Consider the following 24,792-nt stretch of genomic DNA (forward strand, 5'->3'; position numbering starts at 1 on the left):
ACATTCATGTCGGGAATTCCGGGATAACACAAACATTCCCGGGTCACATGACGTCACAGGCCTCTGAAAACCCAGGCGGTAGTATAACGATATGCGATATAAGTACTAGCTACTTATAAGAGAGTGTTGACTTTTGAGAAGCGTATGCAAACAATGAAAGGGTATGACAATATTGATAAAAATTTCATCATCATTATCACTTTACTTCATATTGTCTCTGTCTGTAATACCTAAATAAGAAGCAGGCTTATATTATTATTATGAAAGGTGTAGCCTGTGTACGATTTCATTAATCGGTAGGTACATTCGGTTTAGGTTTATTAACATGAGAGGAGTGTCGTAACTCACAGCGTGTGGAGCGCGGGCAGCGGCGGCAGCGCGGCGTCGCCCAGCGCCGGCACCAGGTTGCCCGCCAGGTTGCTGCAACAAATACCGTCATTACTACCACTGGAAAAAGAAACCGGTATTTTTCAAAATAGGCTTTTTAAGGTATCACTAAATGACGTCAACCTGGGATCATATAATATGTCATGATCTAAGACGTCAACAGATCTTACAATCTTGATTTAATAACCGTTTCCAAAGTGCAGGGTGGTACAAACTAAACTACAACAGCATTCCATTATTATACTATTAGCGTACAAAGTTAAGCTTTGTTTTGTGCTATTCTCGCGTGTTTACAGCGAATGTCACGTGCGCGTGGCGTTTTTTGAGATGCGATCTTCAGTTTGTTACAAACACAAATTAAATAACACACCGAGATTTTCCCAAAAATGATAAAGATGACTGTAACTAAATCATATTAATCGCACTCGAAGCCATGTTTGATTTTCTAGGGCAAAAAGATCGGTTAAAGTTAATAGCTATTATAACATACTTTGAAACAGTTTTTAAACTTAAAATAATTGCACCCTTAATTCAGGAGATAACCCTACTTGGGATTGTTCTTTTTATGCAAATCAACAGTGGAGCGCTTCACTTTTTCTCGTCTTCATAAATATTCGCAGCACGAAGAGCGAAATCTAAATAAGATTTGCCGCAATTTAGAGAGAGTCAATAGAATTGGCCCACCGCCGCAACACTGGACGCGGACCGCAGAGGGACGCACCGCGCGACATGTACCACTTTAAGTACATGTTTAACTTTAATCCAACGTTAAAGTTAACCTCGTGGTAGCACGTTCATTTGTTTCCTTTATTAGATTAGAGCATGGCTCTATAATGTGGAGCACAACTGTATTATAAAGACGGGAACATGGTTTTTGGAGCCATGTCCCGGTTGTGAGTTTGTTGTGAGTTTGGTCTTGCATATAATGATCGATTACCTACCTTACTCATATCGGTAGTAATAGCACTATATTAGTGTACCTCTAGGTTTGGATTAGAGATTTACTAATTTAGTAGAGTACTGGTTTAATTTAAATAACGAAGCACTCAGTAAAATAAAAGATATTTTATTTTAAGTTAAATATAAGATGATGAGAGAGACATGACATGAAAGAAAACAAAATCTATCAAAAAATAGAATCAATTTAAAGATGAAATTAGCAGAAAAAACCTCTAAAATTCTAAAGAGGTTTGTCTCTCCAACACACTAACTACATACATCCGGTACATTGATATAAGGTCAAAATCCATTATTTCAATGTTTGCATATTTGACAAATAAAAAGAAAAATAATGGAATAAAGACCTAGTAAAGATAGTTGTTTCTGTAACAGTTCCTGCAATGTGTTGTTTAGGGAAAACCCAACAACAAAAACATGCGGTTTGATTTCCTTTAAACGAAGGGAAGGCAAACAGCTTTACGAAGCGACGTTAGGGCGAGCGCACATCGCCGCTTTGTGGACGCGGCAACATAAACTGTATGTGTAATGAGCTGTGGCGGACTCGCAGATCGTTTGTAGGAAAGCGCGCGTAGGAAATACTTTTCCACACAAGAAAGTTATTTAATTAAAAAACGGAGATTTTCTTATTTTCCGAATCTAAACAGTTTTCCAAAGGTGGCTCCTACATAATATATGAGCTTGTAGTTCTGTATCTTTTCTTGCTTATCTTGATGTGATTTACCAAACAAAATCATTTAAAATAATATTACCAACCAATTTAGCGCATAAGAGAAAAAAAAATGTATTTATGTATGAGAACATCTTTCAGAAGATGTTAAAAGTTATTACTTTATTATCAGAAAGACTTTTAAATAAAACGAGGTAGAGCTTCTGGTTATAGATGTGAGGTGAATTGCACGCTCATGATGTGTGACGTCTATTCACTGCGAGAGGACAAACATGGCCTGCCCGGCGCTAGTTCCTACGTTTTTTAACGCATATGGAAAGGACAACGCGATGTGCCTCGCAAGCAAACAAGGATATACATCACGCGGGCGAACAGGGGGAGGGAGGGAGAGAATAGGGGGAGGGGCGGGCAGGAAGAAAAGATAAAGATTTCAGTTTCATCGCAAAAGTTCGTGCCAATTGTAACTTAGTGGCGTGCGGTGCTCACTCTCACTTTTTGATGGTCCTCAAAAAGTCGTTTGTGAAATGCGTGCGATGAGGATCAAATGAGGCTTACCGTGGAAAACTTTACTTTAAATGGATGAGGATAAAATTGTAAATTATTTTGTGTTCTTCGTTGTGAATTCACAATGAAGGGACGCTGCGCTGTACTTATTTACTTACCAAGTTTTAATAATTCATCATATTTTAGCTTTCTTTGTATTTCATCTAGAGGATGTAGGAACTACCTACTATGTCCTCTTCCGATGTCGTAGACTTTGATTTTGGGTTAATTAATACTCATTTCTGTGCTCACGTTCATTGAACCCATTACAAAAACTTCGTGCCCTATTTCTCGACTTAACACCGTAGTATTTTATTAATGAGGTAATAGTTATTTTAACTCGTTTTAGGTTATTTCAATCGCCGAAAATTTTTCCTGTTACAAAAATAGAATTCAATTTATCAGCGCGGCCCCGATCCTCCTAAATCATGTCCGCTCCGCAACCGGCGACCGACGGCTCGGAGACCGAATAATGGCAGGAAGCCGAGCTGTGCGTTTTATACGACCCCTAGCAATGGTCTCTAGATAACCGACAAAAACAGTTGGATGTTTTTCTAAATGATGCAATTAGTTCCCTGGCCACGCCACCCCGAGCCCGGCCCGGGCCGCTCACATTCCCTGCGTACTCGCAGCATTGCCGCGGGCGGCGCCGCATTCCACAGCTCAGACGGAGCACTGATAATGTTGGCTCTTTACATACATGTGTAGTGTTTGCCATGTCGATATTTTGTCGCCCATGACTTCGTACTTAGGAACTTTACTAAAAATATTTCTTTGATGTAGTTAAATTATAGCCGATATAATCTACAACGTCCTGACGAAAATTGTCTATTCAGCATCAAAGCTGTAAATTTATGCCGGTTCACAGACCGACTCCTATTAATCTACTCGTCCCATAAAACGTCACAAGAATCTCCGAAAAATACTTTCTTTAAGACTTATTAGACGAAGCTGTTTGGAACATTATTCTTTCTGAAAGTTATCTCGAGAGCGGCTGAGCGTTAACTAAACGAATTTCACGGCGGTGACCCGCGACTGCGATGTAATGTTGTTTTTCTCACAATTTTATCGTTGTTCCGACCATTATCCACTTATTCTCCTCAACTTCGTTTAACGTTCGCGATTGTGTATTGTTTGTTTAATAGAAAATTATTTTCTTAATTAATATTAAATGCCCAAGAAATTAGGATTTATAGCTAAAGTAACTTTTTAATGTCTTAAAGCTTTTGCTGGCGAGCAATATTATTTATATACTGGTGTTAAGGTATACAGATTGAACACCGCTTCTTTGCTCAGTATAAAACCAGTTCCATCTAGTCTCGCAAACATGGCAAAAATGACTCATTTACTCGTCGCGATCTACCTGTCATTTATCTTTTACTTTCACAGCCACTTGACTCTCTCGTCAGTACAGGTTCCGTCGACTCTGTCGGGTATGACTGAGCCCCGCCCTCCATTCTGACGACATGCCGAGAGATATTGCTACATTACCACGAGATAAGGCATTACCGACACGACGACACATCTGCGCACAACAACACCAGCCATTCATCACTGGAGTAATGCTAGCAGACAATCTGCTAGTATTGTGAGACACGTCACGTGCACGAATCTGCGCCTGACGAGCGCCTCGTTACAATCTCCGTCTAATATGAATGTGCAAACATTTAGAACACGCGACACGACAATTCGCAGCATCCTCGAACTGGTATTTGTGTAGACGATTTACATTATCTACAGAGTTAGCAACCACTTACTCCAACTATGTTACGTTAATTAAACAGACTTCTTGTGTAGGTACGGGTGTGTACAAAACTGTTTGAATCTAATGCAATTTTCATTATTGTTATTTGTTTTACTTCTAAGTCTTGAATATGTAACAGCACAGCTTTAGGATTACACAGACCAGGCCCTGGAAGCCAATGGACCTTTCTTCGAAACAGTTTCGTACCGTGTTAAGCTGGATCAGTAAAATCTATAAAAACTTGGTAATAAGGAACGTAATCCATGTTGGTTGTAAGCAGAACTATTTCAACGGCTTTGTTTTGATATACGCGCTTTTTTGTTAAAGTACAGTTAAGTACTCACAGAGTCTGCAGATGTCTCAGCGGCGCGAGCGCAGCGGCCGGCACCGCTCGCAACAAGTTGCGCGTGAGTCGCAGCGAGCGGAGTGAGCGACACCCGCTCAGGTCCTCCTCCTCCAGGTCCGAGATATAGTTGTCCTCCGCTGACCTGCACAGCAACCGTCACTAATTCACTTTCAAAGTCTTTTTATATCTTAAATAGGCTTAAATCAAACAATAGACAAAATTATGTTTGCAAATTTCAAAAGGAAAAATAGACTTCTAAATTAAAAAAAATCAATAAGGTATTGAAATAAACGGTGTCCATTTTTTTTAATTCTTTGCGGTATTTCCAAATTACCAATTCAAATCATTTTCACGAAAAGGGCGCATAGTGATAGATTGTAGATCTGTTAAGGTAATGTAATACAACTAATCAATCACATTAGAGAATGGGCCTCAGCTGGCTGTGCCCGGATTGTGTTGTGTGGATGCTAATGATGGAGCTGGGGTCAATGAACCTTCGGCTGACACCAAACTTTCGCTCCAAATTTCGACAACAAACTGTATTGAAACGAACAATACTTAAATAAACAATAAGAAATATGATACATACATACATACATACATATGATCACGTCTATATCCCTTGCGGGGTAGACAGAGCCAACAGTCTTGAAAAGACTGAATGGCCACGTTCAGCTATTTGGCTTAATGATATAACCGAGATTCAAATAGTGACAGGTTGCTAGCCCATCGCCTAAAAGAGGAATCCTAAGTTTATAAGCCTATCCCTTAGTCGCCTTTTACGACATCCATGGGAAAGAGATGGAGTGGTCCTATTCTTTTTTGTAATAGTGCCGGGAACCACACGGCACAAATATGATACCTAAGATAAAATTAAAACTTGAGTATATGTAGAATATTAATATCAGTTAAAAGATAACCAGAGCACTAGTGTTCTTTGTAGAGCAAGGATAACAACCATAAATATTCCAATCAAGCAACTACATCACGCCTGCATCAGTTGTAAATCTAAGATCAAAGCTTGTCTACGGTTCGTAAATGTCCCGCATATGACCTGATTTCCTGGCTGGCAAAGTGGCTCGGAGCAGACTCCAACTAGGAGCGAAACTAAATAAACATCCTCAGAAACGTTAACATCTTTCACGCAATCTGGCTTGTTTGATAAATAATGTAGGTCATTTAATATTCACAGATTTCTAAAATTAAATGTACGAGATAGTGCATATAAAACTTTGAATGGGACTAATCATCTTCGCGTATTGATCAAAGCTTATGAAAGCTAACATCGCCATGCTGCCTTGCGCCATCATTCGCACAAGTTTGGAAGACACAGAACCGTTATACACATATATGTATCTTTTTTTGACAATAAATTACAATTAACCTTAGTAAAATCATCTTTCTTTCTTTCCTTATCTTGACCTTTTCTCACTATTTGCGTGAAGTGTATGGTCGACACAGTATGTTACTTTTATTTTTCAATTAGTTCTGCCACTTGTCATCTCACTCCTTCTTTACTCATGTTCTTTATCGCTGTCAATTTATCTCTTTTTCGGTCTTCCTCTATTTCTAAAACCTTCCATTTCCACATTGGTTTTTATTTCCATATACATTGTATTTTCGGCTCCTTCTTCTTGACGGGCATGTAAAATAGAGCGGTGTCGACTGTATTCTCTATATATTCTGGTCAACGTCATGATTGCGCAATATCGTGGCGTGCGAAAGATCCGCTCGTAGAATTCGCACACTCCCCCGCTGCCGGTTGACACTGACCCCGCCACCACCTGGCGGCCGACCAGGTGACCTGTAAATCTACTCGCAACAGTTACATCACTGTTTAAAAGATCTTGTTTTCGTTCGAGCAAGATTGCTTTAGTCGATTGATATACTGAATTTATTACAGTCGATATGCATCGATTTGGTTGTTCGTTAAGTGGTGTAGCCGCTGCACGTTGAGTAATCAAAGCGATGCAGATTGCAACTGACGCACGCATCTCGTCTGGATTAGTGGAAACATTAGGGCGAGGTCGGGCATGAGATCACACTACAGAACTTCGATTTATTAGCTGTATTCCATGGCTTTTTTTTTATTTTATGCTACTCGTAATTACACCTCTACATCGCATCTGCGTGTGTTCCAAGTTACACCCTCCGCCACTGTGCACTCCATTTCGCTTTCCAATTTGTCCGGTTTATAGCCAATATATGGGCAATTCAATCTTAAGTTCGTTTGGTTTCGTTTGTTGGGTTTTATACTAAAAAATTCTTAAAATAAAAATACTCTTCACAAAGACATTCAAAAGAACCTGTTTTATTCAGTACTCCTCTCTCAGGAACAACTATCATCTAACCAGGTTGCATACGGATACTTACAAAATTTTAAACAAACTGAATTCTAGAACACTCCTTAAGTGCATCAATATTCAGGGCAGTTGCATTGTGTAATGTTCGCTTTGCAAGTGGACCTGTGCTTGAAGCCACATCTATAGAGAATCGTTAAAACATCGTCGGTGTTGGTATTGAGAAACCGGAATGTATCTTTTTTTTCTTTTAAAGTCACATAACATATAATCACGTCTATATCCCCTGCGGGTAGACTGATCCAACAGTCATCAATAGACTGAAAGGCCACGTTCAGCTGTTTGGGTTAATGATAGACTTGAGGTTCAAATAGTGTCAGGTTGCTAGCCCATCGCCTAAAAAAAGAATCCCAATTATATAAGCCTATTCCTTAGTCGTCATTAAAGTCACATAGTTAAATACTTAAGTATAAAATTTTTAATAAGTAGGTAGGCTATCTAAGTAGGTAGGTACCTTCTTAGATAATATCATTAAGTTAATTAAGAAAGATTGTGAAGAAAATCAAAAGACGTTGTAGAAGAGTCACCAATATTAGAATTTGTCGACATTGTAGTGTTGATTTCCGCAGTTGTTATAAAATTTACCGTAGGTACTGTACCGCAATAACTCGCTTTCGTAATGGCCATAGCTTACATTGCGAATCAGTTGGCATGTCGGCGACTGATTTACCGCCAATGGGGACCTCGCCGCGAGCTGCGCGCAAAACATTTCGCAGTTTGGCAATATATCGACAATAAGATGAAATCGAGTTATTGGTTCTACATAAGGATTATCTATAGATTATGACGTGGAATTGAGAGAGCCGAAGCTGCGAGTCACGACACCGATATCCTCTATGTGACACCGCTCGCGGCCGGCGTTGACGCGCGGCTTGGCAGACTTCCATGTTTGAGAAGTGACATCAGAGGGCAGCCGCTCCGACTGTACTTAAGTTTTCTGCAACCGTGATCCCAAGAATCGGTTTGATGTTTCACTCTACTAGTACTATCATCCAGTAACGAAAATTATCTCAACAGTGTTGTACTATCGCCTCCGTAAGATTTTATAAAAAAGTTCACTTGTGCCATGTCATGACGTTGACAAATATCAAGACGCGGCTAATTTCAAATAAAGAAATAATTATTTCATTTTTTACATATATAAGAGCGTAGAGGTACAAGTAACGAATGTGATATCGGATGCCGGCCGCCCGGCCCCCTCGCGATCAATTTCTTTCAGATCCAACCACCGAATTCAAATGAGCTCCTGAGCCTTTTTTAATATCGTTCTTGTTCGAGATAACATGCCCTTTGGGACTCATGTGTAAGCGAGAATATTCTGCTACTAAAAATAATTTTGTGATATACAGTAGTAAGGTAACGTTACGAATACGGAATAAATGGAATTCTCGATGTTCGATGGCGTAATTCTAAACCAATATTTACCCATAAAATAACAGCCTATTATGTAAAAGATATTTTTTATTTACTACTAATACATACCTAGTAAATTATTTAGTTCTTTACCTAGTTTGGTTGTTTATAATTTTTGACTGAAATATTCAAATAAGTTGCAGTACAGCTCCAATAAGTAGACACGACAAAGCTCTCTCGCAACAACTTGCTCCCTGAGCCCATACCCACTGCGCACAGCCTCCGAGGGGAGTCGCGAGTTCCCGAGTCGGCGCGTAATATCCTGCTGAGAGTCGCCATAACTCAGCTCTCGTAAATAATGACGATAAATAAGGCGGCATTTGCGAGCAAACAGTTTATAAATCTCCGCGTTTACATGCCCTGGATGCAGATATACATACATACATTGTTCCGTGTCCCTTCTGTATCTCATGCTTTGTAATATACGAACCCATTACATTGCTAAACAAATAGGTACATCGGTGAGATTAATTTTAAAATAAGTAAGTAGATGTCTTTAGGCCTTAAGTGAGCATTGCACACCTTGTTCGGTGATAATCCAACTTTTCATGTGTGGTCGCTCCACTCTATTTAATCGAACATACATATTTGTCGGTTATGAAAGGATAACTCCCTTGCTACTGCACACCTGTGTTAGTTTTAAGGATTTGTTATTGTTATATTTGTCTTGTGCCTGTAGCACTGTCGAACAAACATTTTATCTGTGTATTCTCCACTCGCCGTCACATTCCTGGCATTGATCCCAGTCGCGACCTCCCTCAGTAGAGACAATCTAACTCTAAATGTTCATTGTTGTCTCTTCACGCGTTATCTACTAAACCAATCTTGAAATTTCGCGCATATTTAGACGTCTGGAGAAAGATAAATGGTACTTTCATCCAGGTAAAAACTAAAGCTCCCGAGGGATTTATGAAAAATCTGTAATCTTTTGTAGCGCCACCTACAAAAGATTACAGATTTTTAAATAAATAAACTAAATTTGCGCGTGCGGAGCTGCGGGTAACAGCTGGTTATCTATAATGAACATCAAAGTGCAATGTGCACTTACAAGTAATGCAGGCGATGCAAGTACCGCAGCGCGTGCGCGGGCAGCCGCCGCAGCGCGCACCTGTCGAGCCACAGCCGCGCCAGCGCCGGCCCGCTCAGCGCGCCCGCCGCCAGCGCCTCCAGCCGGTTGGAGGACAGGTTGCTGATCACGAGAACAAAAGGTTAACTCTTGTTTACAACTAGACATACAATCACGTTATCAATATTATAATTTATTGTATTGATTCATTTATTTGATAATGTTTATAATGGAAATCGATAAGACTATATTTTTGCATGCCAACTGCGGCTGAATGTTTAGTGCTTAAAACAAATGTAACAACTGTAATATGACTCATTCATTGCATAAGAAATCATTCATTCATTCACGTCTTTATTCCTTGCGGAGCAGATAGAACCAACAGTATCGAAAACTTGAAAGTTATGTTCAGCTGGATGGTTAAATGATGGAATTGAGATACAGATAATAACAGGTTGCTCGTCTGCCGCCTAAAACAAGAATCCCAAGTTTACAAGTTACTCTATTTGCTGACTAATTTAAAATAAGCTAAAATAAAGAAAATATTTCTCACCTTTAGCCAAATTTCATCTAATTCCAGTACTTCGTTTGAAAATTAACGTAATCTTATGCTTTGAAAACTTGAGCTTTCAAAGGAGACTAAAAAATTACTCTTCTTAGATTTAGAGGTTAATGTTATCCGCCTGGGTGAGATTAGAATGATCAATGAAGCCGATCGAGCGATCCGATAAAAGGTTATCCATCATATCGCGGAATAAATCTGAAGCACATCGGAGATGATCTCCCCAGAGCTCGATCGTGACGACTGTAGCAGATCAATGCATATTGATACAACTCGCGTTTTCGTTATGATTGTCTAATATATTATTCAGGAGCATCTGAAGGGAGTCCTCGCAGCTCAATATCCGTGTAATGCCCCTCATCACAGCGGCTGACGGCCGACCGGCGGCCCGGCCGGGAGTGCTCGTCGACGCGGGATGTCGGAACCGCTGAACAGCCGTACGTAGGGAAATAACCGATTTTGACATTGCGTTGCGATTGAATGTTATTATAAGTGAGGTCGAGTGAAGGGCTGTGAATGTGGGCTACCTATTTATGTTCGATTGACTGACTTTTGTTTCAATTGAAACTAAAATTTTTAAGGTTTTAGATTATATTTGGAGTTTTTTCACAAACAAATAATACAAGATCTGAAAATTATAGGGAGTGTGAATGGAACTGTTGAGGTAGGAAGACTTAGATGAACGTACCTTGATCAAATCAGAGACATTCAAAAGGTCAGGTCAATTCTACCCAAAACCGACGAGCCTGCATTAAGAGAGTTATGATTGTGGATGAAGCGAAAGAAGTATGCAGGGATCGTGGTAAGTGGAAAGTTGTGGTATTTGCCAACCACTCCGGGAAAGAGGCGTAATTTTATGAATGTATGAAAAGAATAATGGTGATCGGAATGTGTTTGTTTTTGACATATTTTCTTGTGATATGAGTCGAATTTGCATTATATTGTGGTATATGTGTGTTAGCAACGTTTGCACCTCGTTGCACATTTTATTCAAAAGTAGTCCGTTACACCCTCCCCGCAGCCCCCACCTCGCCCTCACCCCCGGGATTAGGTTGGGATCCTGTGTCACGTGTATCGCGCCTACAAATCAGCAGCCATTGTAACTCGCTGTAAACTCGCGTAATAAAACCCGCTAACATTACGACCACTGCTGGATCAGAGGCCGGACATTTTACGACCACATAACTTTAAAAGCGAAATGTACTTATACGTATTTTGTCTCCAAGTTAATTGACTTTTTTTGGTTTCTCTTAATCGTTGAGGTGAAAGAGCTTCAACAGGTAAACTTAATGCTGAAAGTGACAAATAAAGAAAAGTTGTTTATCAAAGTAAGAACGGTAACTGATCAGCCCGCTCACGTCGACATGCGTTGCGCAGGAATACAATCAGTCGTTCTGGCATTGTTATCGTTTTGGTTCTCAGTTTCTTTATAAACATTGTGGTTTTGGCAACGGCAATAAGATAAACTTTTTATTTACCAAACTATTTCCCCGAGCCAATGCGGTACGTTCAGTCCAGCCCAAGAAGTTACTATCTCGATAGTGTATAACTTAGATGTTTTTTAGTAATCGGCAAGTTTAATTTTTATTTCAAATATCCAGCCCCTTCAGTTCAGTTTCATCTTCTAATATTATTATGCATTTTTTTCTTAGTTTATATGCGTTCCGACTGTTTTTGTTAATCTGGACACTCACAGATCTCGGAGGGAAATGGCGGGCTGCAGCGCGTCGCGCGGCAGCGTGCTGATGTTGTTGTTGGACACGTCCCTGAAACAAACATATTAAAAATACATGAAAACGATGTCGTAAAGGGCGACTCGGGGATAAGTTTATAAACTTGGGATTCTTCTCGTAGGCGATGGGCTAGAAACCTGTCAATATTTGAATTTCAATTCTATCATGAAGCCAAAAAGCTGAATGTGGCCTATCAATCTTTTCAAGTCTGCAAGGGATGTAGACGTGACTATGTATGTATGTATATGTACATGAAAAGTAGAGTGTTAATCAGACAACTTTCAATTAATGTTTTACAATCTACAGGGCTGATCTTTCAGTCCCGGTTGCATCCTCACTCTGGAGTATGCCTTTAACCAGCGTCCTGGATTGGGTGAGTCCGGGTTTTACACGAAGCGACTCCAATCTGTTCTCCGCGACCACTGTAGGTAAACCAAAGCCGTATTGGATCGATCATAGTAACCATGATCATAACATCCAGTTGCTTGAATGTGCAGGTTTCATCACGATGTTTTATCTCACCTTAAGATCATCGGTTAGTTTTCAAATTCTAATGTACATAACTTCAAAAAAAGTAATTGGTACATGGCCGAGGTGGGCATCACATCATTGTCTCACTGCGGATCACGCATTTTAACCGGGAGCTTACCGATGCGACCACCGTTGCTCTTGAATCTACAGGACGTACCATTGAGATGAGATGCAAGCTTTTTTCGAAAATAAACTTCTGATGAACATGAGCAAAAGTCGTTGGAGCATGTACAGTCACCTGCACTGAAGGTATGGTTTGTACGGATGTCATGTTTATCTGCCGTTGACTTGACCGTTATATCTACTTAGGACTTAGGTACTTACGTACAAGTCAGAATTTTTAAAAGAGAGTTTCAATAATTAATGTTTAAAGTTAACACATTTATAAAGATAGAAATTACATATTTAAGTTTTTAAAACCAAAGCCTTTTGCTTTCGGAAAAGCACAGAATTATCAAAAGTAGTAAGTAATGTAGTAAAAGTAGTAAGTAGCTCTCCGACGGCCCCGCGGGCGCGGCGCGCTGTCGCCCGGGGCACGCGCCGGCCGGCGCCCCGTTCCACATGTACTTGCCATCGATCAATTAATAAATAATATTAATTTAACTACATAAAATTACTATGGTGTTTCTGATATGAGTATAAATCACTTACACAGCTGGTTTTGTTTATTAAATTAAATATCGAATTTACCCAATCTAAATATTAATAGTGAAGTAATTGAGTTTTTGTGGTTACTGATTATATGCAAAACGTTATAAGGCAGGCCAATGCTAACCTGTCTATATATATTTTACTGAACTTAAAAAAATATATTTAATTTTTACTGCTATACTTATATTAAAGAAATTTTTAAATAAACATGAAACTATAGTACTATATAGAATAAAGATAAATAAATAAATATATACGGGACAAATTACACATACTGAGTTGGCCTCGAAGTAAGTTCGAGACTTGTGTTACGAGATACTAACTCAACGATTCTATATTTTATAATAAATACTTATATAGATAAACATCCAAGACCCAGACCAATTAGAAAAAGTTCTTTTCTCATCATGCCCTGGCCGGGATTCGAACCCGGGACCTCCGGTGTCACAGACAAGCGTGCCGCTGCGCCACAGAGGCCGTCAAAATACAAAACAAATTGATATTATTATCTTATAAAACCTTTTAGGTATCATTAAATAGTATTATTAATCGGAAACCATGTTTGAAGAATAGTCACGCCCATGAAACAAGTAACAAGGCTGGCTAAGTGCCCTCGTTTCGAGAGCAATGTCAATTTAAATAATTAGTAATTATCATTTCGTATGAAGCAATAAGTGTCGCCAATTTGTGATATATTATCAAGTGTTGCAAGCCTTCGTCATAAAAGTTCATGACCTCAAATTTAAATGGCGAACGTGTGGTTAATGGTAGTGGAGCGGCAAGATGAGAGCGGGCGGCGCGTGCAGCGGCGCGGCGGCGGCGATAACGACGCGGCGCTTGTTATTGGTGCCATCCATCATCGGTCGGCGACATCGACCCCTCCCCCCTCCCCCGCACCGCCCTGACTCATTCACACGGATTTCACTCCGGCTCTCCCGATATCGATGATTGACACTTTGCGCAAAATTAATAGCGTTCTAAAAGCTTGCAATTTTGTAAGAACTTTTTGCGTTGATACGCCTTCTGGAACAGATAAGCCCGGTAAAATAATATGATAAAGAGAGGCTTGGCCCGTCCGTGCTAAAGATAATTGTTATTATGAAAATGAACTCTCGATTCTGTATAGAAGACATTCTCTGCGAGCTGTAATGGATTCAGCTTACTTTCAATATAATAAAATATCATCATCTTTTTCTGGCATTTGTCGCGATTGTGGCCAAGTATAGGGGGGGCGTCCGTCAATGTTCACAATCCAGGACTAGCGAAGGTAAGGCTATTTCCATCAACTGATTGTCATCTCACTGACGGGGACCTTTAAGACAAGGGACGTCACCAGACCGGATCCTGGTTATGAACTCTGTTGCCTGGATGCTTTGTTTAACATTAACCGTACCGTGTGGTTCTAAAGAATAGGACCACTCCATCTCTTTCCCATGAATGTTAAAAGGCGACAAAGGGATAAGCTGATAAACTTGGGTTTCTTCTCGTAGGCGATGAGCTAGCGACCTGTCACTATTTTAATCTCAATTCCATTGTAAAGCCAAACAGCTGATCGCGGCCTATCTGTATTTTTAAGACTGTCGGCTCCGTCTACCCCGCAAGTGATATAAACTTAATAACATGTATGACATTTAAATAAATACCTAGTCACAATGAGATTTGAATCTGTTTACCCAAAAAGATCGAGTAAGGCGCCATACAAGAGGCTCGATTTGATAGCTATAAAATCAGTGATTCGGCAAATCGATACGAGGACGTCAGAGGTTCGAACGCAGCGAGACGTCGGTGCAGCGGTGTATCGACGCGGCGGCGGCGGGCGGGGACGGGGCAGCGACCCGTCTACCCATTAATTAACACCGCCTCGACTAACAATAATAAAATGTAAACAGTAAGTTTCATAATGAATTACGCGCGCTTCAGTTTTTCATTGACACGCAGCGTGCAGGCGGCTGGCACGGGCGTCGACCTCGCGGCTGGCGCGGCGCCAGGCCCGCCTCGTGCAGCCCGGCCTCGACCTACAGCGCGCAGTGAATGGCCGACCACGCCGCGGCTCCCGCGACGGCTGCGACGGCTTCCTGCCCTGGTGGTCACTGAATGATACCCTATGCACAGGCATGCTAGCTTTTATACAAAACCATTTAGTTAGTAAATCGCTCTAAAGATGTTTGATTATATGCAATGTTATCTGAGAGAGACGAGCATGTTTTTCTGATGTCTTCACACCAGAAAAACATGCTCGTCACACTGATATGATTCTTGAATCCAAAATATGCTTGTTATTTCATTGACAGAAAAAATACCGAATATTATATCCGAATGCTGTAGTAGGAGCTCAATAGCCACATAAGTCGAAACATTGTCGTTCTAGTCACGCTCGCCGCGATCCGCAATGGGCCGGCGCCGCGCTCCCGCAGCTCCCGATCGCAGCCGCTGTTTGCTTTGCTATCGGTCGGTCCGCGCGTACGGCGAAAGGCGATAACTACTAATACGCACATATTCGTATTTCTGAGACCTTCGACTGATCTTTTCAAATTACAGTATCACGCGTGAGCTGCGTAATATCTACTGGTACAGAATGAGAGGATTACAATATTATTTAATTAACTAACTAACACGAGCAGAAATGTAGGATGAATGGAAACATGATGATGGTTACCTGATTCATACATAAATAAATTTATAGTTACTATCAAGCCAACACTCTTAAAAAACTGAAAGGCCACGACTTAAAGATGGAACTGAGATCGAAAAAGTGCCAGGTTGCTAGCCCGTCGCCTACAAGAAGTATCAAGCTGTTACAAAGTGCCGTGAACCACACCGCACTTTGTAAAATTCCAATTTTTATCGATGTTCTGTGTGAGGCATGCTCCCTTACGAGACTCGCAGAGATCCGTGTACGTACTTATCTAATTTGTATTATCGTAGCTTTTCATAATGTCATTAGTTTGTGATTTTTAAAATATGATTTGCACAAAAAAAACATATATTATACACATAGCGTGGCCGGAAAATAATTTGGATGACATATTTTAAAAGAGCATACAGAATAGCGGCAAATTGTCACGTCCTCATGTTATTGCGGACGTGACCGCGTCCCGCGGGCTCGCGGCGCTTGCTGGCGGGTTGGCCACTTGGGCGTAGACAAAAATATCTGCAGAAGTATATCTGCCAAATAATTCCATATATGTTATCAAACGTCCAAAAGGTTTTAATTTAAACCCTTCAAGTAGCATATAGAATTAAAATTTGTAGATGTATGTAGCTTTTCTTTATTTGCATACTAAACGCAGTCAGAAGATAACACCAATCAGTAAGACACGATGTGTTTATGTTGAAAATAAATGTGTGTCTGAATCACGATTTGGTAAGAATAATAAATCTCTATTCTTTACGCGTGCTACATTCAGGTTTTGAGGCTGCATCTGAAAACCTCATCTCGTTTGCCTCGCAGCTTCACAAGTCTGGTGTACGTGCCGGGGTTTATATAAATAACCGGTCATTAATTCATTAACTCAACACGGTGCATTGTGTATGCGGACCCACACACATTCACATGCGGCGGGGGGCGGCGGGCGGGGGGCGGGGGCGAGCCAGGTGCACGGCGACCTCGCGCGTGCACACATTGCATCACAGCGCGTGCTGCTCGGCTCTCATTGCAAGGATACAAGCACTATCATAGTAACTAGTCCTGACAGGTATGTTTGTACGCAGATACCTACCGGAAGTAGTTTCCTCAACCTAACAGATATCTAAGTTGAATGTTTCGTCAATGTATGGAGATACATATTTCATATTATTAAAAATATATTATACTAGCGATCCACCCCGGCTTCACACGGGTGCAAAGCTGATACCAAAATGTGCTTATTTACGACTTCTTATTAGAAATATTAAAATTATCAGTAGTTCTTTAATATATTAAGCATGTTATTAAACATATATAAACCTTCCTCCTGAACCACTCTATCTATTAAAAATCCGTTATGTGGTTTTAAAGATATAAGCATACATACAGACGCGGTAAGCGGGAAGCGACTTTGCTTTTTAATATGTAGTGATTATATTTTACTTCTAATTTATTTTACTTATTATTATTTTAGTTTGCATTAAGTATATCAATAAATTTAAAGATTGTTTGGGAAAATACGAAATAAAAGAATAAACGAAAAGATAAGCGTGGTAGTCAACCAGTCCTCAACCCGCGGCGCGTCCCACGTCTATGAAGTAAGTCGCTGTCAGGAATCGGAACGCGCCAACTGTCAAATGTCATCACGACGGAATTGCCAATAAATAAAGCAGTGTGTATGCCCTTTATTACAGGTGCTACACCGCGATAGTCCGCCGGCTAGGTGTGATGGCTGGGGAACCGCGGCCCGACGATGTTGGGTCGGAGGTTTTATTTATGCTCCAATCCCTGAAATATTTGTAATCGCGATATAGATTCTCTTCTTTAGATATAGATTGGCTGAGCTCTTCTAATAAAAATACAAAATTGCTCATAATACTCAGTGGTTTAAACAAAAATGAGTTACAATAGCTTTCTTTTAGATTTGTTTATTTTATTTAAACATCAAGAAAATAGCAGCAATGATTAATAATAAATGACGCTGCGTTAATCACTTGGACATCTCCTACATCTAAATAATTAATGTGTCGTGTGGGAGTGCGAGATATGCGTTAAATAAACGACGCGCTGGAGGAAAACTGGAGCGGGTGTCGTTATTGACGGGGACAGCAGGAACATGAACATCTACGAGTACTAAATTAATTTATTAATTAAAACATTTTCGCTATATTACAAGTACAAGTTGATAAACGAAGCAATAGTTCGTTTCAATTCGAGGTAACGCTTATTTTCTGCACCCTCTTCCCTGCGATTGTTGTGGGCGGCCGGAATACATACGCTCATGTGAAAGGAATTTTTGACCAAAAAATTTATTTTTTTATTATAATATTTTATTTCAAATGAACGTATGTCCGTGATGCCAACCCGGACACCGCCGCAGATCAGCGCTGGCTGTGTGGCATATTGTTTACCGCCAGCATTATGCTGAGGGGGTACCCTTTCGGGAACACCATCCTACCTGTCTACTTATTCTTGTTTTTTGTTTTGTTTTTTGTCATGGTGTTTCACAAATAAGTTATTTTTACTTTACTTTTAATATAATATTATGTTCTATCCGTTGTTCAGTTTTAAAGATCTAAGCGTATGTGTATACATACTATGTACATACAGATGCGGGAAGCGACTTTGGTTTATACTATGTAGTGATGAAATAACCGCCAATTCAAGAAGCTGGTGGTATATTACTAGCTTTTTCGCGGGGCTTCGCTACCGTGGGAATTTCCAGAAATAGTCTAAATCATAATATCTACACGTATTAGTGTTTATGTTACAGTAAGCCTGAGTCGCGATTACGTAGTGACTCTAAGAATATAAAGTCTCCATTGTACTGCTCCTAGCACTCGATGTTATCTATAACTCGGCCTCCATTTAATATTGAATGCAAGTAGTGAGTTAGTGACACTCGAGTAGTTGAGAGCTCTTTAAATCTTATCTGACTGAAAGTCATCTTGATTGCGTCATGCTCGCTGTATGTCAAGAGAATTATTAAGTTGCATTAATTGACAAGGTTGCAGCGGGATGCGTGACGCAAGCGAGCCTTCATCCAGGCGGGCGGGGGCGGGGGCGGGGGCGCGGTGCAGCGGGGGTGCACCCGTCCTTGTTCTGCTATTAATAGCGATAGGTCTGGGACGGACGGGAGCAAACAAGCTGCAACTTGCTGGGAAGCACTCCGCCATCAGGGACACATGCTCGTGGCTCGCTTGCATTTGTTTACTCGCGAACAGTGTTACCAACCCTACTGTTTTAACGGTAGATTTGCTGTTTTCACATTGATGTCTTTGTTTTCTGTTTGATTCCTATTTTCTACTGTTTTTCAACTAGCTTTCGGCGCCACCTATTATAATACTCTGCAAACATTTTTTAATAACCACTACATAATAAAACACAATGACACTAGATGGAATATTCCTTAGTTAAATTAATAACCGAATATCGACTACAACTATTAAAGGAGTATTATACACTAAATCCGACATAACCGATTGCTATTCATTTGAAGCCACAAAAAGAAATTCAACAAAAATATGTATGATTTAAAAATAATAATGAGTGTGAAAATATTGAAGATGAGGTAATTGAAACTGAAAAATAATTTTACTTTGATTTTTGTTCTTTTATTGTTGTAATTACAAATATGTCAATGTTCTGACATATTTGTTCTGAGTTCTTGTAACAAAGAAAATTGTTTATTAATTATAATTATATGAGCAAAATTATGAAATCTGCCTTTTTTTTACTGTTTTCTACTGTTTTTTTTGGCGAGTTGTTGTTTTTTACCTTTTTGGGGTTGGTAACACTGCTCACAAAGCGCATTATCGGACTCAAAAGATTGTCGTTTTACACGAAGGTTATCTTTTTGCTACCAGTTGAATTGTTTTTAAGGTGGTGCTCATGGCACGACGGACAAAACATTTTCACGAAATATAAAATTGTAACGTATCCAAATAGCTGAACGTGGCCATTCAGTCTTTTCAAGACTGACTGTTGGCTCTGTCTACCCCGCAAGGGATATAGACGTGACAATATGTATGTATGTATGTATAAAATTGTAACTAATATTAAATGCGAGCGTTCAAAGCTTTGTTCGCAAAGCTGAGGCTCTGTCTGTCCCATATAGGATGAACTCGTAATTAAAGGTATAAGAATACAATGGTGATAGGTGTGGTACAAGTAATGAGGATTATTCACTCTTCAACTCAACTGAAAAAATATTAATAATTCACCATTTTCAGGCTCTGCGGGTACCGAGCCCCATTATTCAGTTCGCTAATGAAGTAAGACAATAAATAATATCATTATCCGGTCGATTACCGCGGCTCTGAATTACTGGCGCTAATTTGCAGACAAATTAATAACAAAGTAAGATGAATGAGTTCGCAAATTGAGATCCGCGAGGGTCGGCGCCGCAACTGAGGTTTCTCTTGTGTGTGTTGGTATTAGACGTAAAGTAAGTATACATCTCTAAAAATAACATTTAAAATTAATTCCTTGGTTGTCAGTCAAGTGTCCAGTGAAGTGGGTATCTAGCGCTGGCGACATTTCAATTAGTCCAAAGAGTTACGGGGAAGAAACTCTCCATTCGTTAGTTCTGTCCTAGGCGGTAGGTATTATAAAGTATATCGGTGCCGCGATGTCGGCGTGACGGCGAAAAATAGCGAGCATTCCGCTCTGATTAAAAGCTGACGAGGGTCGCCCCGCGCCCCGCCCCGCGCCCCGCGCCGCCCTCGGCCGCTCGCATCAATCACATCGCGACGTCCCCGTCGGCAGTTATTAGCGCACACCGCTCCACCGCACGCACCGGCCGACGCTCCGCTACACGCTGCGTACGCAGGTTCCTGCTCGCGGATTGCATTCATTAAAATTATTTCTATATTGCGGCTACGCGCACTCTAAATTTTGATCAAAGGTCAACCAATGTTTTCTTTATCCTTTGCGGGAAGATAGAGCTAACAGTCTTGAAAAGACAAAAACCTTACGTTCAGCGTATGGCCTAATGATAGAATTAAAATTCAAATAGTGACAGGTTGCTAAACCATTGTCTACAAGAAGAATCTCAAGTTGTGGAGTCAAGTTTAAAAAAAACGACATCGGTTTAAGGCTTTTCTAAATGTCAAACAAGCAAGAAGTCAGTTTACCGGGGTCATTGAAATAAAAAAATATTTCCTGCAATAACCGGGTTAAGTCTTCAAAATAAAAGAATGCGAAGAATGTCATCAATCGTGTCGGGAGCTTCATGTCGGCGCTGTCGGGAGCACTTCGACAAAAATGTTTTTAGTAATCTCGGCGTATTGGAGAGGACGAAGATAACGAATCGTGCGCTGTATATGAACATACAAAACTTCAGATGGAACACGTACGGGGCTTGTGAGTCGGTCGTACATATTTATAAAAATCGAAATATTTTTTAGATATAGGTAAAGGACATTTCATTTGTACTTCTTTTATTTATACGCAATTTTATGCAATACACACAGTTATATGCAATTTTGCCTTACCGTCTGCCGGCACCAATATAAAAAAATAAGGACCACTCCTTCTCTTTTCCATGGATGTCGTAAAAGGCGACTGAAGGATAGGTTAATAAACTTGGGATTCTTCTTTAGGTAATGGGCTAGCAACCACATCAAGCCAAAAAGCTGAATGTGGCATATCAGTCTTTGCAAAACTGTTGGCTTTGTCTACCCCACTAGATATATGTACATACATATGTATGAGGAGTTAAGTCAAGTATCTATATATATAAGATAAAAGGTATTCGAGCAAAGTTAATAGACGTACTATAATACTCCAAGTTATTATTCCATTAAAAATTCTTGAAATAGGCCAAGCTTTTAAATTCTTATTCACGTAAACTTATCATATCATTATTATATATTAACTAATTTTTACACAATGTTAGATGTAAATAGGCGAAGGTACTGATATAGGAGCGGTTTAGCGTCGTATAGCTGACCGCCATAAATCAACAGCTGGCCGGGCCCTTGTCCCGATACTTCCTAACGAGACACACACCGCCTCCGCTGCGTGTAATGCGCTGTAGTGGGACTTAGTTCCCGGCCTTCAGTCCGCCTCGGCGGGAGCTCGTAAGCGGATTACAGCTCCAGCGAGCAAAGGGGACGCCGCGCGGCGCGGGCACCCTCACTCGGCAAAGACTAATTGAAAAATAAAAGAGTATGGAATAGGTAAGGACAGATTGTTACAGGTGTCCTTGTATTTTATTTTTTTTACGTCGGCTTGAAAATACCGGCCTAAAATACCAGCTTTAAAGAAAGGAAACGAAAATATGGAAAACCACTTACTTTCAGGCTTGATTTTCTGGGCGACACGCACGATGCACAATGCATTTTAAAAGAGTCCCAAATATTGTTATCACAGGAACTTAGACTTTCGTTAACGATGACGTCCACGTGACAACGACCATGACACATTGTATTTTGTCATTGTATTTTTCGCTAGCTGGCGCCAGCGGTAAGGATATGAAATTATGCGCGCTCCACACTCGTGCGACTTCTCGCAAGAATCTGGGCGCGAGGATCTTTGGATCCACACCTCCACCTCCTCAGTATAGTCTCGCCCTCGATGACGATGGATGCAGTAATAACAGCTGCGAAAAGCTTATTGCTGTGCACACTTATTTGTTACTAGCAGTGCCCGCGACTTCGTCCGCGTGGAATAGTTATTTTGGGCATCATATTTATTTTTGCAAACATCCTCCTCGGCTTTATCAATTATAGCTGCTAATTGTTATGCGACTTGGCGACGACTTGGCCCACATCATTACCCGCGACGGAACGGAGACCGTATAGTGAGATAGAGGCCTTTGCCCAGTAGTGGGATCTTACAGGCTGATACTTTACTTTAAAATAGTAATATCTTCTAAGATGTTCATTGAAATAAAGTGATATCAAAGACCAAATGTCTTTGATATCACTTTATTTCAATGAAATGTTTACAATTAAATACTTATAATCAACAACAATCTTAAAAGATAGACATAATCAGTTTAAAAGTAGGTAAGAGGTATTAGAAAGAACGCCGTATTAAATGTTTCGCTGCAAATTGCTTATAACGACTATATCTCAAAACCTATTCGTCTGATTTATATATATATTTATTTGGATAAGGATTAATACTGAATTAAATAAAATAGGTTTCAAAATAACTTATGTTTATAATGAAAAAATAATCTTAAAAAATGAACATAAAAGTGGTTATTGTAAGTAAACCTTAAGAGATAGATATATGCTCTCGCGGACTTTTTTGTGGCAAAAAATGAGTACTTCACATCTTTAGTACATTGTTTTACTATATCTTTGTTGGTTTGCGCAGCGTTCGCGTGGAAAGCTCGCAGATGGCCGACTCATTCAACTTTGACCTGCATTGTTGATGTTTCCCGTAGAAAATCCGGGATAAAATGTAGCCTATAGCCTTCCTCGATAAATAGACTATCTAACAGTGAAAGAATTATTCAAATCGGTTCAGTAGTTTCTGAGATTAGCGCGTTTAAACAAACAAACAAACAAACAAAACAAACTGTTCAGCTTTATAATATTAGTATAGATTTTTTAGTTTTTTAGGTCGTCAATAAGTATTTCATCAACGTACTTATCCGTTTCCATGCATGGTGGATTTTTGGAATGAATGCACCTTACCCTTGCGGGGCAGACATAGCCAACAGTAACCTTACCTATACCTATACTAGTCTATAACTTTTGTAGTCTTTTCTAAAATACTGGTTCGGTTAGTCTTTTTATACGACATCCCTGGGAAAGAGTTTTTACGACATTCCTGGTCCTATTGTAAAGTGCCAGGAACCACAAGGCATTGACATTTTATTAAAGTTATTTCTCGGAAATATTTCAGGAAATACTATATGTTTCGCGGTAATTTTCTTTTGCATATATTAATAATCATGCAACGCGAAAGTAGAAAGCATTATTTTAAGAAAGACAACTCTTATTCAAAAGTCATTACGTAAATCATAGTTGGGAAAAATACCATTAACAATATCGTCAATAGCACACAACTTTACTGTAGCGCACGGCGTGTCGCACGCTGCTGAGGACCACGCGCCAACAGTCTTCTCGTGTGTTCTCGTGCGTTCTCGTGCGTTTGTCTCGCGCCAAAATACCGACAAAAATTGGAGAACAAGCAATCGGATCCACGCTCTCGCTTCTCGTGGTTTACTCGCCTTCTGAGTGTGGAGCGGGCTTTAGATAGCCAGTATCTAACATGCCTAACTGATAACTGATCTCAAAGTTATAAAATCATGTTTCCTTTACTGAGGACATCATCACTGTGACCTTTCTATCTAATTATCTTAAAAATTAATGTTGAAATTTTTTGCTACAAATCACTATGCGTTCTATGCGCAGGCGCAATTCGAAGGCTGTGCCTCGACCAAAAGACATAAACGCGTTTGCGAATCCGTGACCTAGTGTGAATTCAGAGGTCGTTTATAATACGCTGGCGCTACGAGATTACGACAATTTGTTTTTATAATGTTATGCCAATTTTCCATCAAAAAAATATAATGACTTAGAGCAATACTATGAGTTTTAAGGATGATCTTACAAGGAAATGAGGTCTTTGGTGAGCAGCGGCAGCGCAGTGAGGTGCCCGCCGCGACAGTCGAGCCGCGTGCCGCCGTCGGAGCAAGCGCAGCGCGCGGGGGGCGCCGGCGGACACGCGCCCCCGAGCGCCGCTACCACCAGCAGCGCTAGCGCCGGCGCGCGCCGCATGCCGCCGCTCAGCCCGCGCCGCTCCGCTCCGACCTGCACATCTCCGCTGTCACACTCACACGCACCCCGCACTCTTGTAACATTCACTTTCAAACTTTCAGTGTTGGCACTAGTCGCGTGTTCGCACTCGCAAGGTCGCGGTCCGGACGGGCGTGCGTCGCGAGTGGCTGCGCGCGGGAGACTGCCGCCGCGGCGCCCGGCGTCGGAGGACGCGACGCCGCGGAGTCTGCCGCGCCACAACAACCGGCTCGCCACGCTGTTTACTCTCCACGACGACCCGACCATACTTTATTGAAACGAGAAACTGATCTTAGCATGATCTTAGTTAACAGCACTGATATTATTTGTGTAAAAAATGTGTACAAATAACAAATAAAAAACAAAGATGACTTTTGTAATTGATGCTTCTGTAACAAATAAAATAACAAAGATGAACTATATTTCTTTTTTAAGTTAATTTTT

The 24,792-nt window shown here is 40.5% G+C and overlaps 1 protein-coding gene across 1 annotated transcript in view; it reads right to left on the minus strand.

Annotated features, from left to right (window-relative positions):
- The window catches only part of LOC106140668 (lutropin-choriogonadotropic hormone receptor), a 44,126-nt gene extending 19,632 nt beyond the window's left edge, over positions 1-24,494 (minus strand). The window contains exons 1-5 of the mRNA XM_013342292.2: positions 24,164-24,494; positions 11,743-11,814; positions 9,469-9,609; positions 4,646-4,789; positions 349-420 (exon numbers count right to left, since the gene is read on the minus strand). Coding sequence (XP_013197746.2) covers positions 349-420; positions 4,646-4,789; positions 9,469-9,609; positions 11,743-11,814; positions 24,164-24,330 — 596 coding nt within the window. The 5' untranslated portion in view covers positions 24,331-24,494. The remainder of the gene's footprint in view (positions 1-348; positions 421-4,645; positions 4,790-9,468; positions 9,610-11,742; positions 11,815-24,163) is intronic.
- Positions 24,495-24,792: the final 298 nt, after the last annotated feature.

This window comes from Amyelois transitella, chromosome 21 (assembly GCF_032362555.1).
Source record: "Amyelois transitella isolate CPQ chromosome 21, ilAmyTran1.1, whole genome shotgun sequence".
NCBI classification, from domain to species: Eukaryota; Metazoa; Arthropoda; class Insecta; order Lepidoptera; family Pyralidae; genus Amyelois; species Amyelois transitella.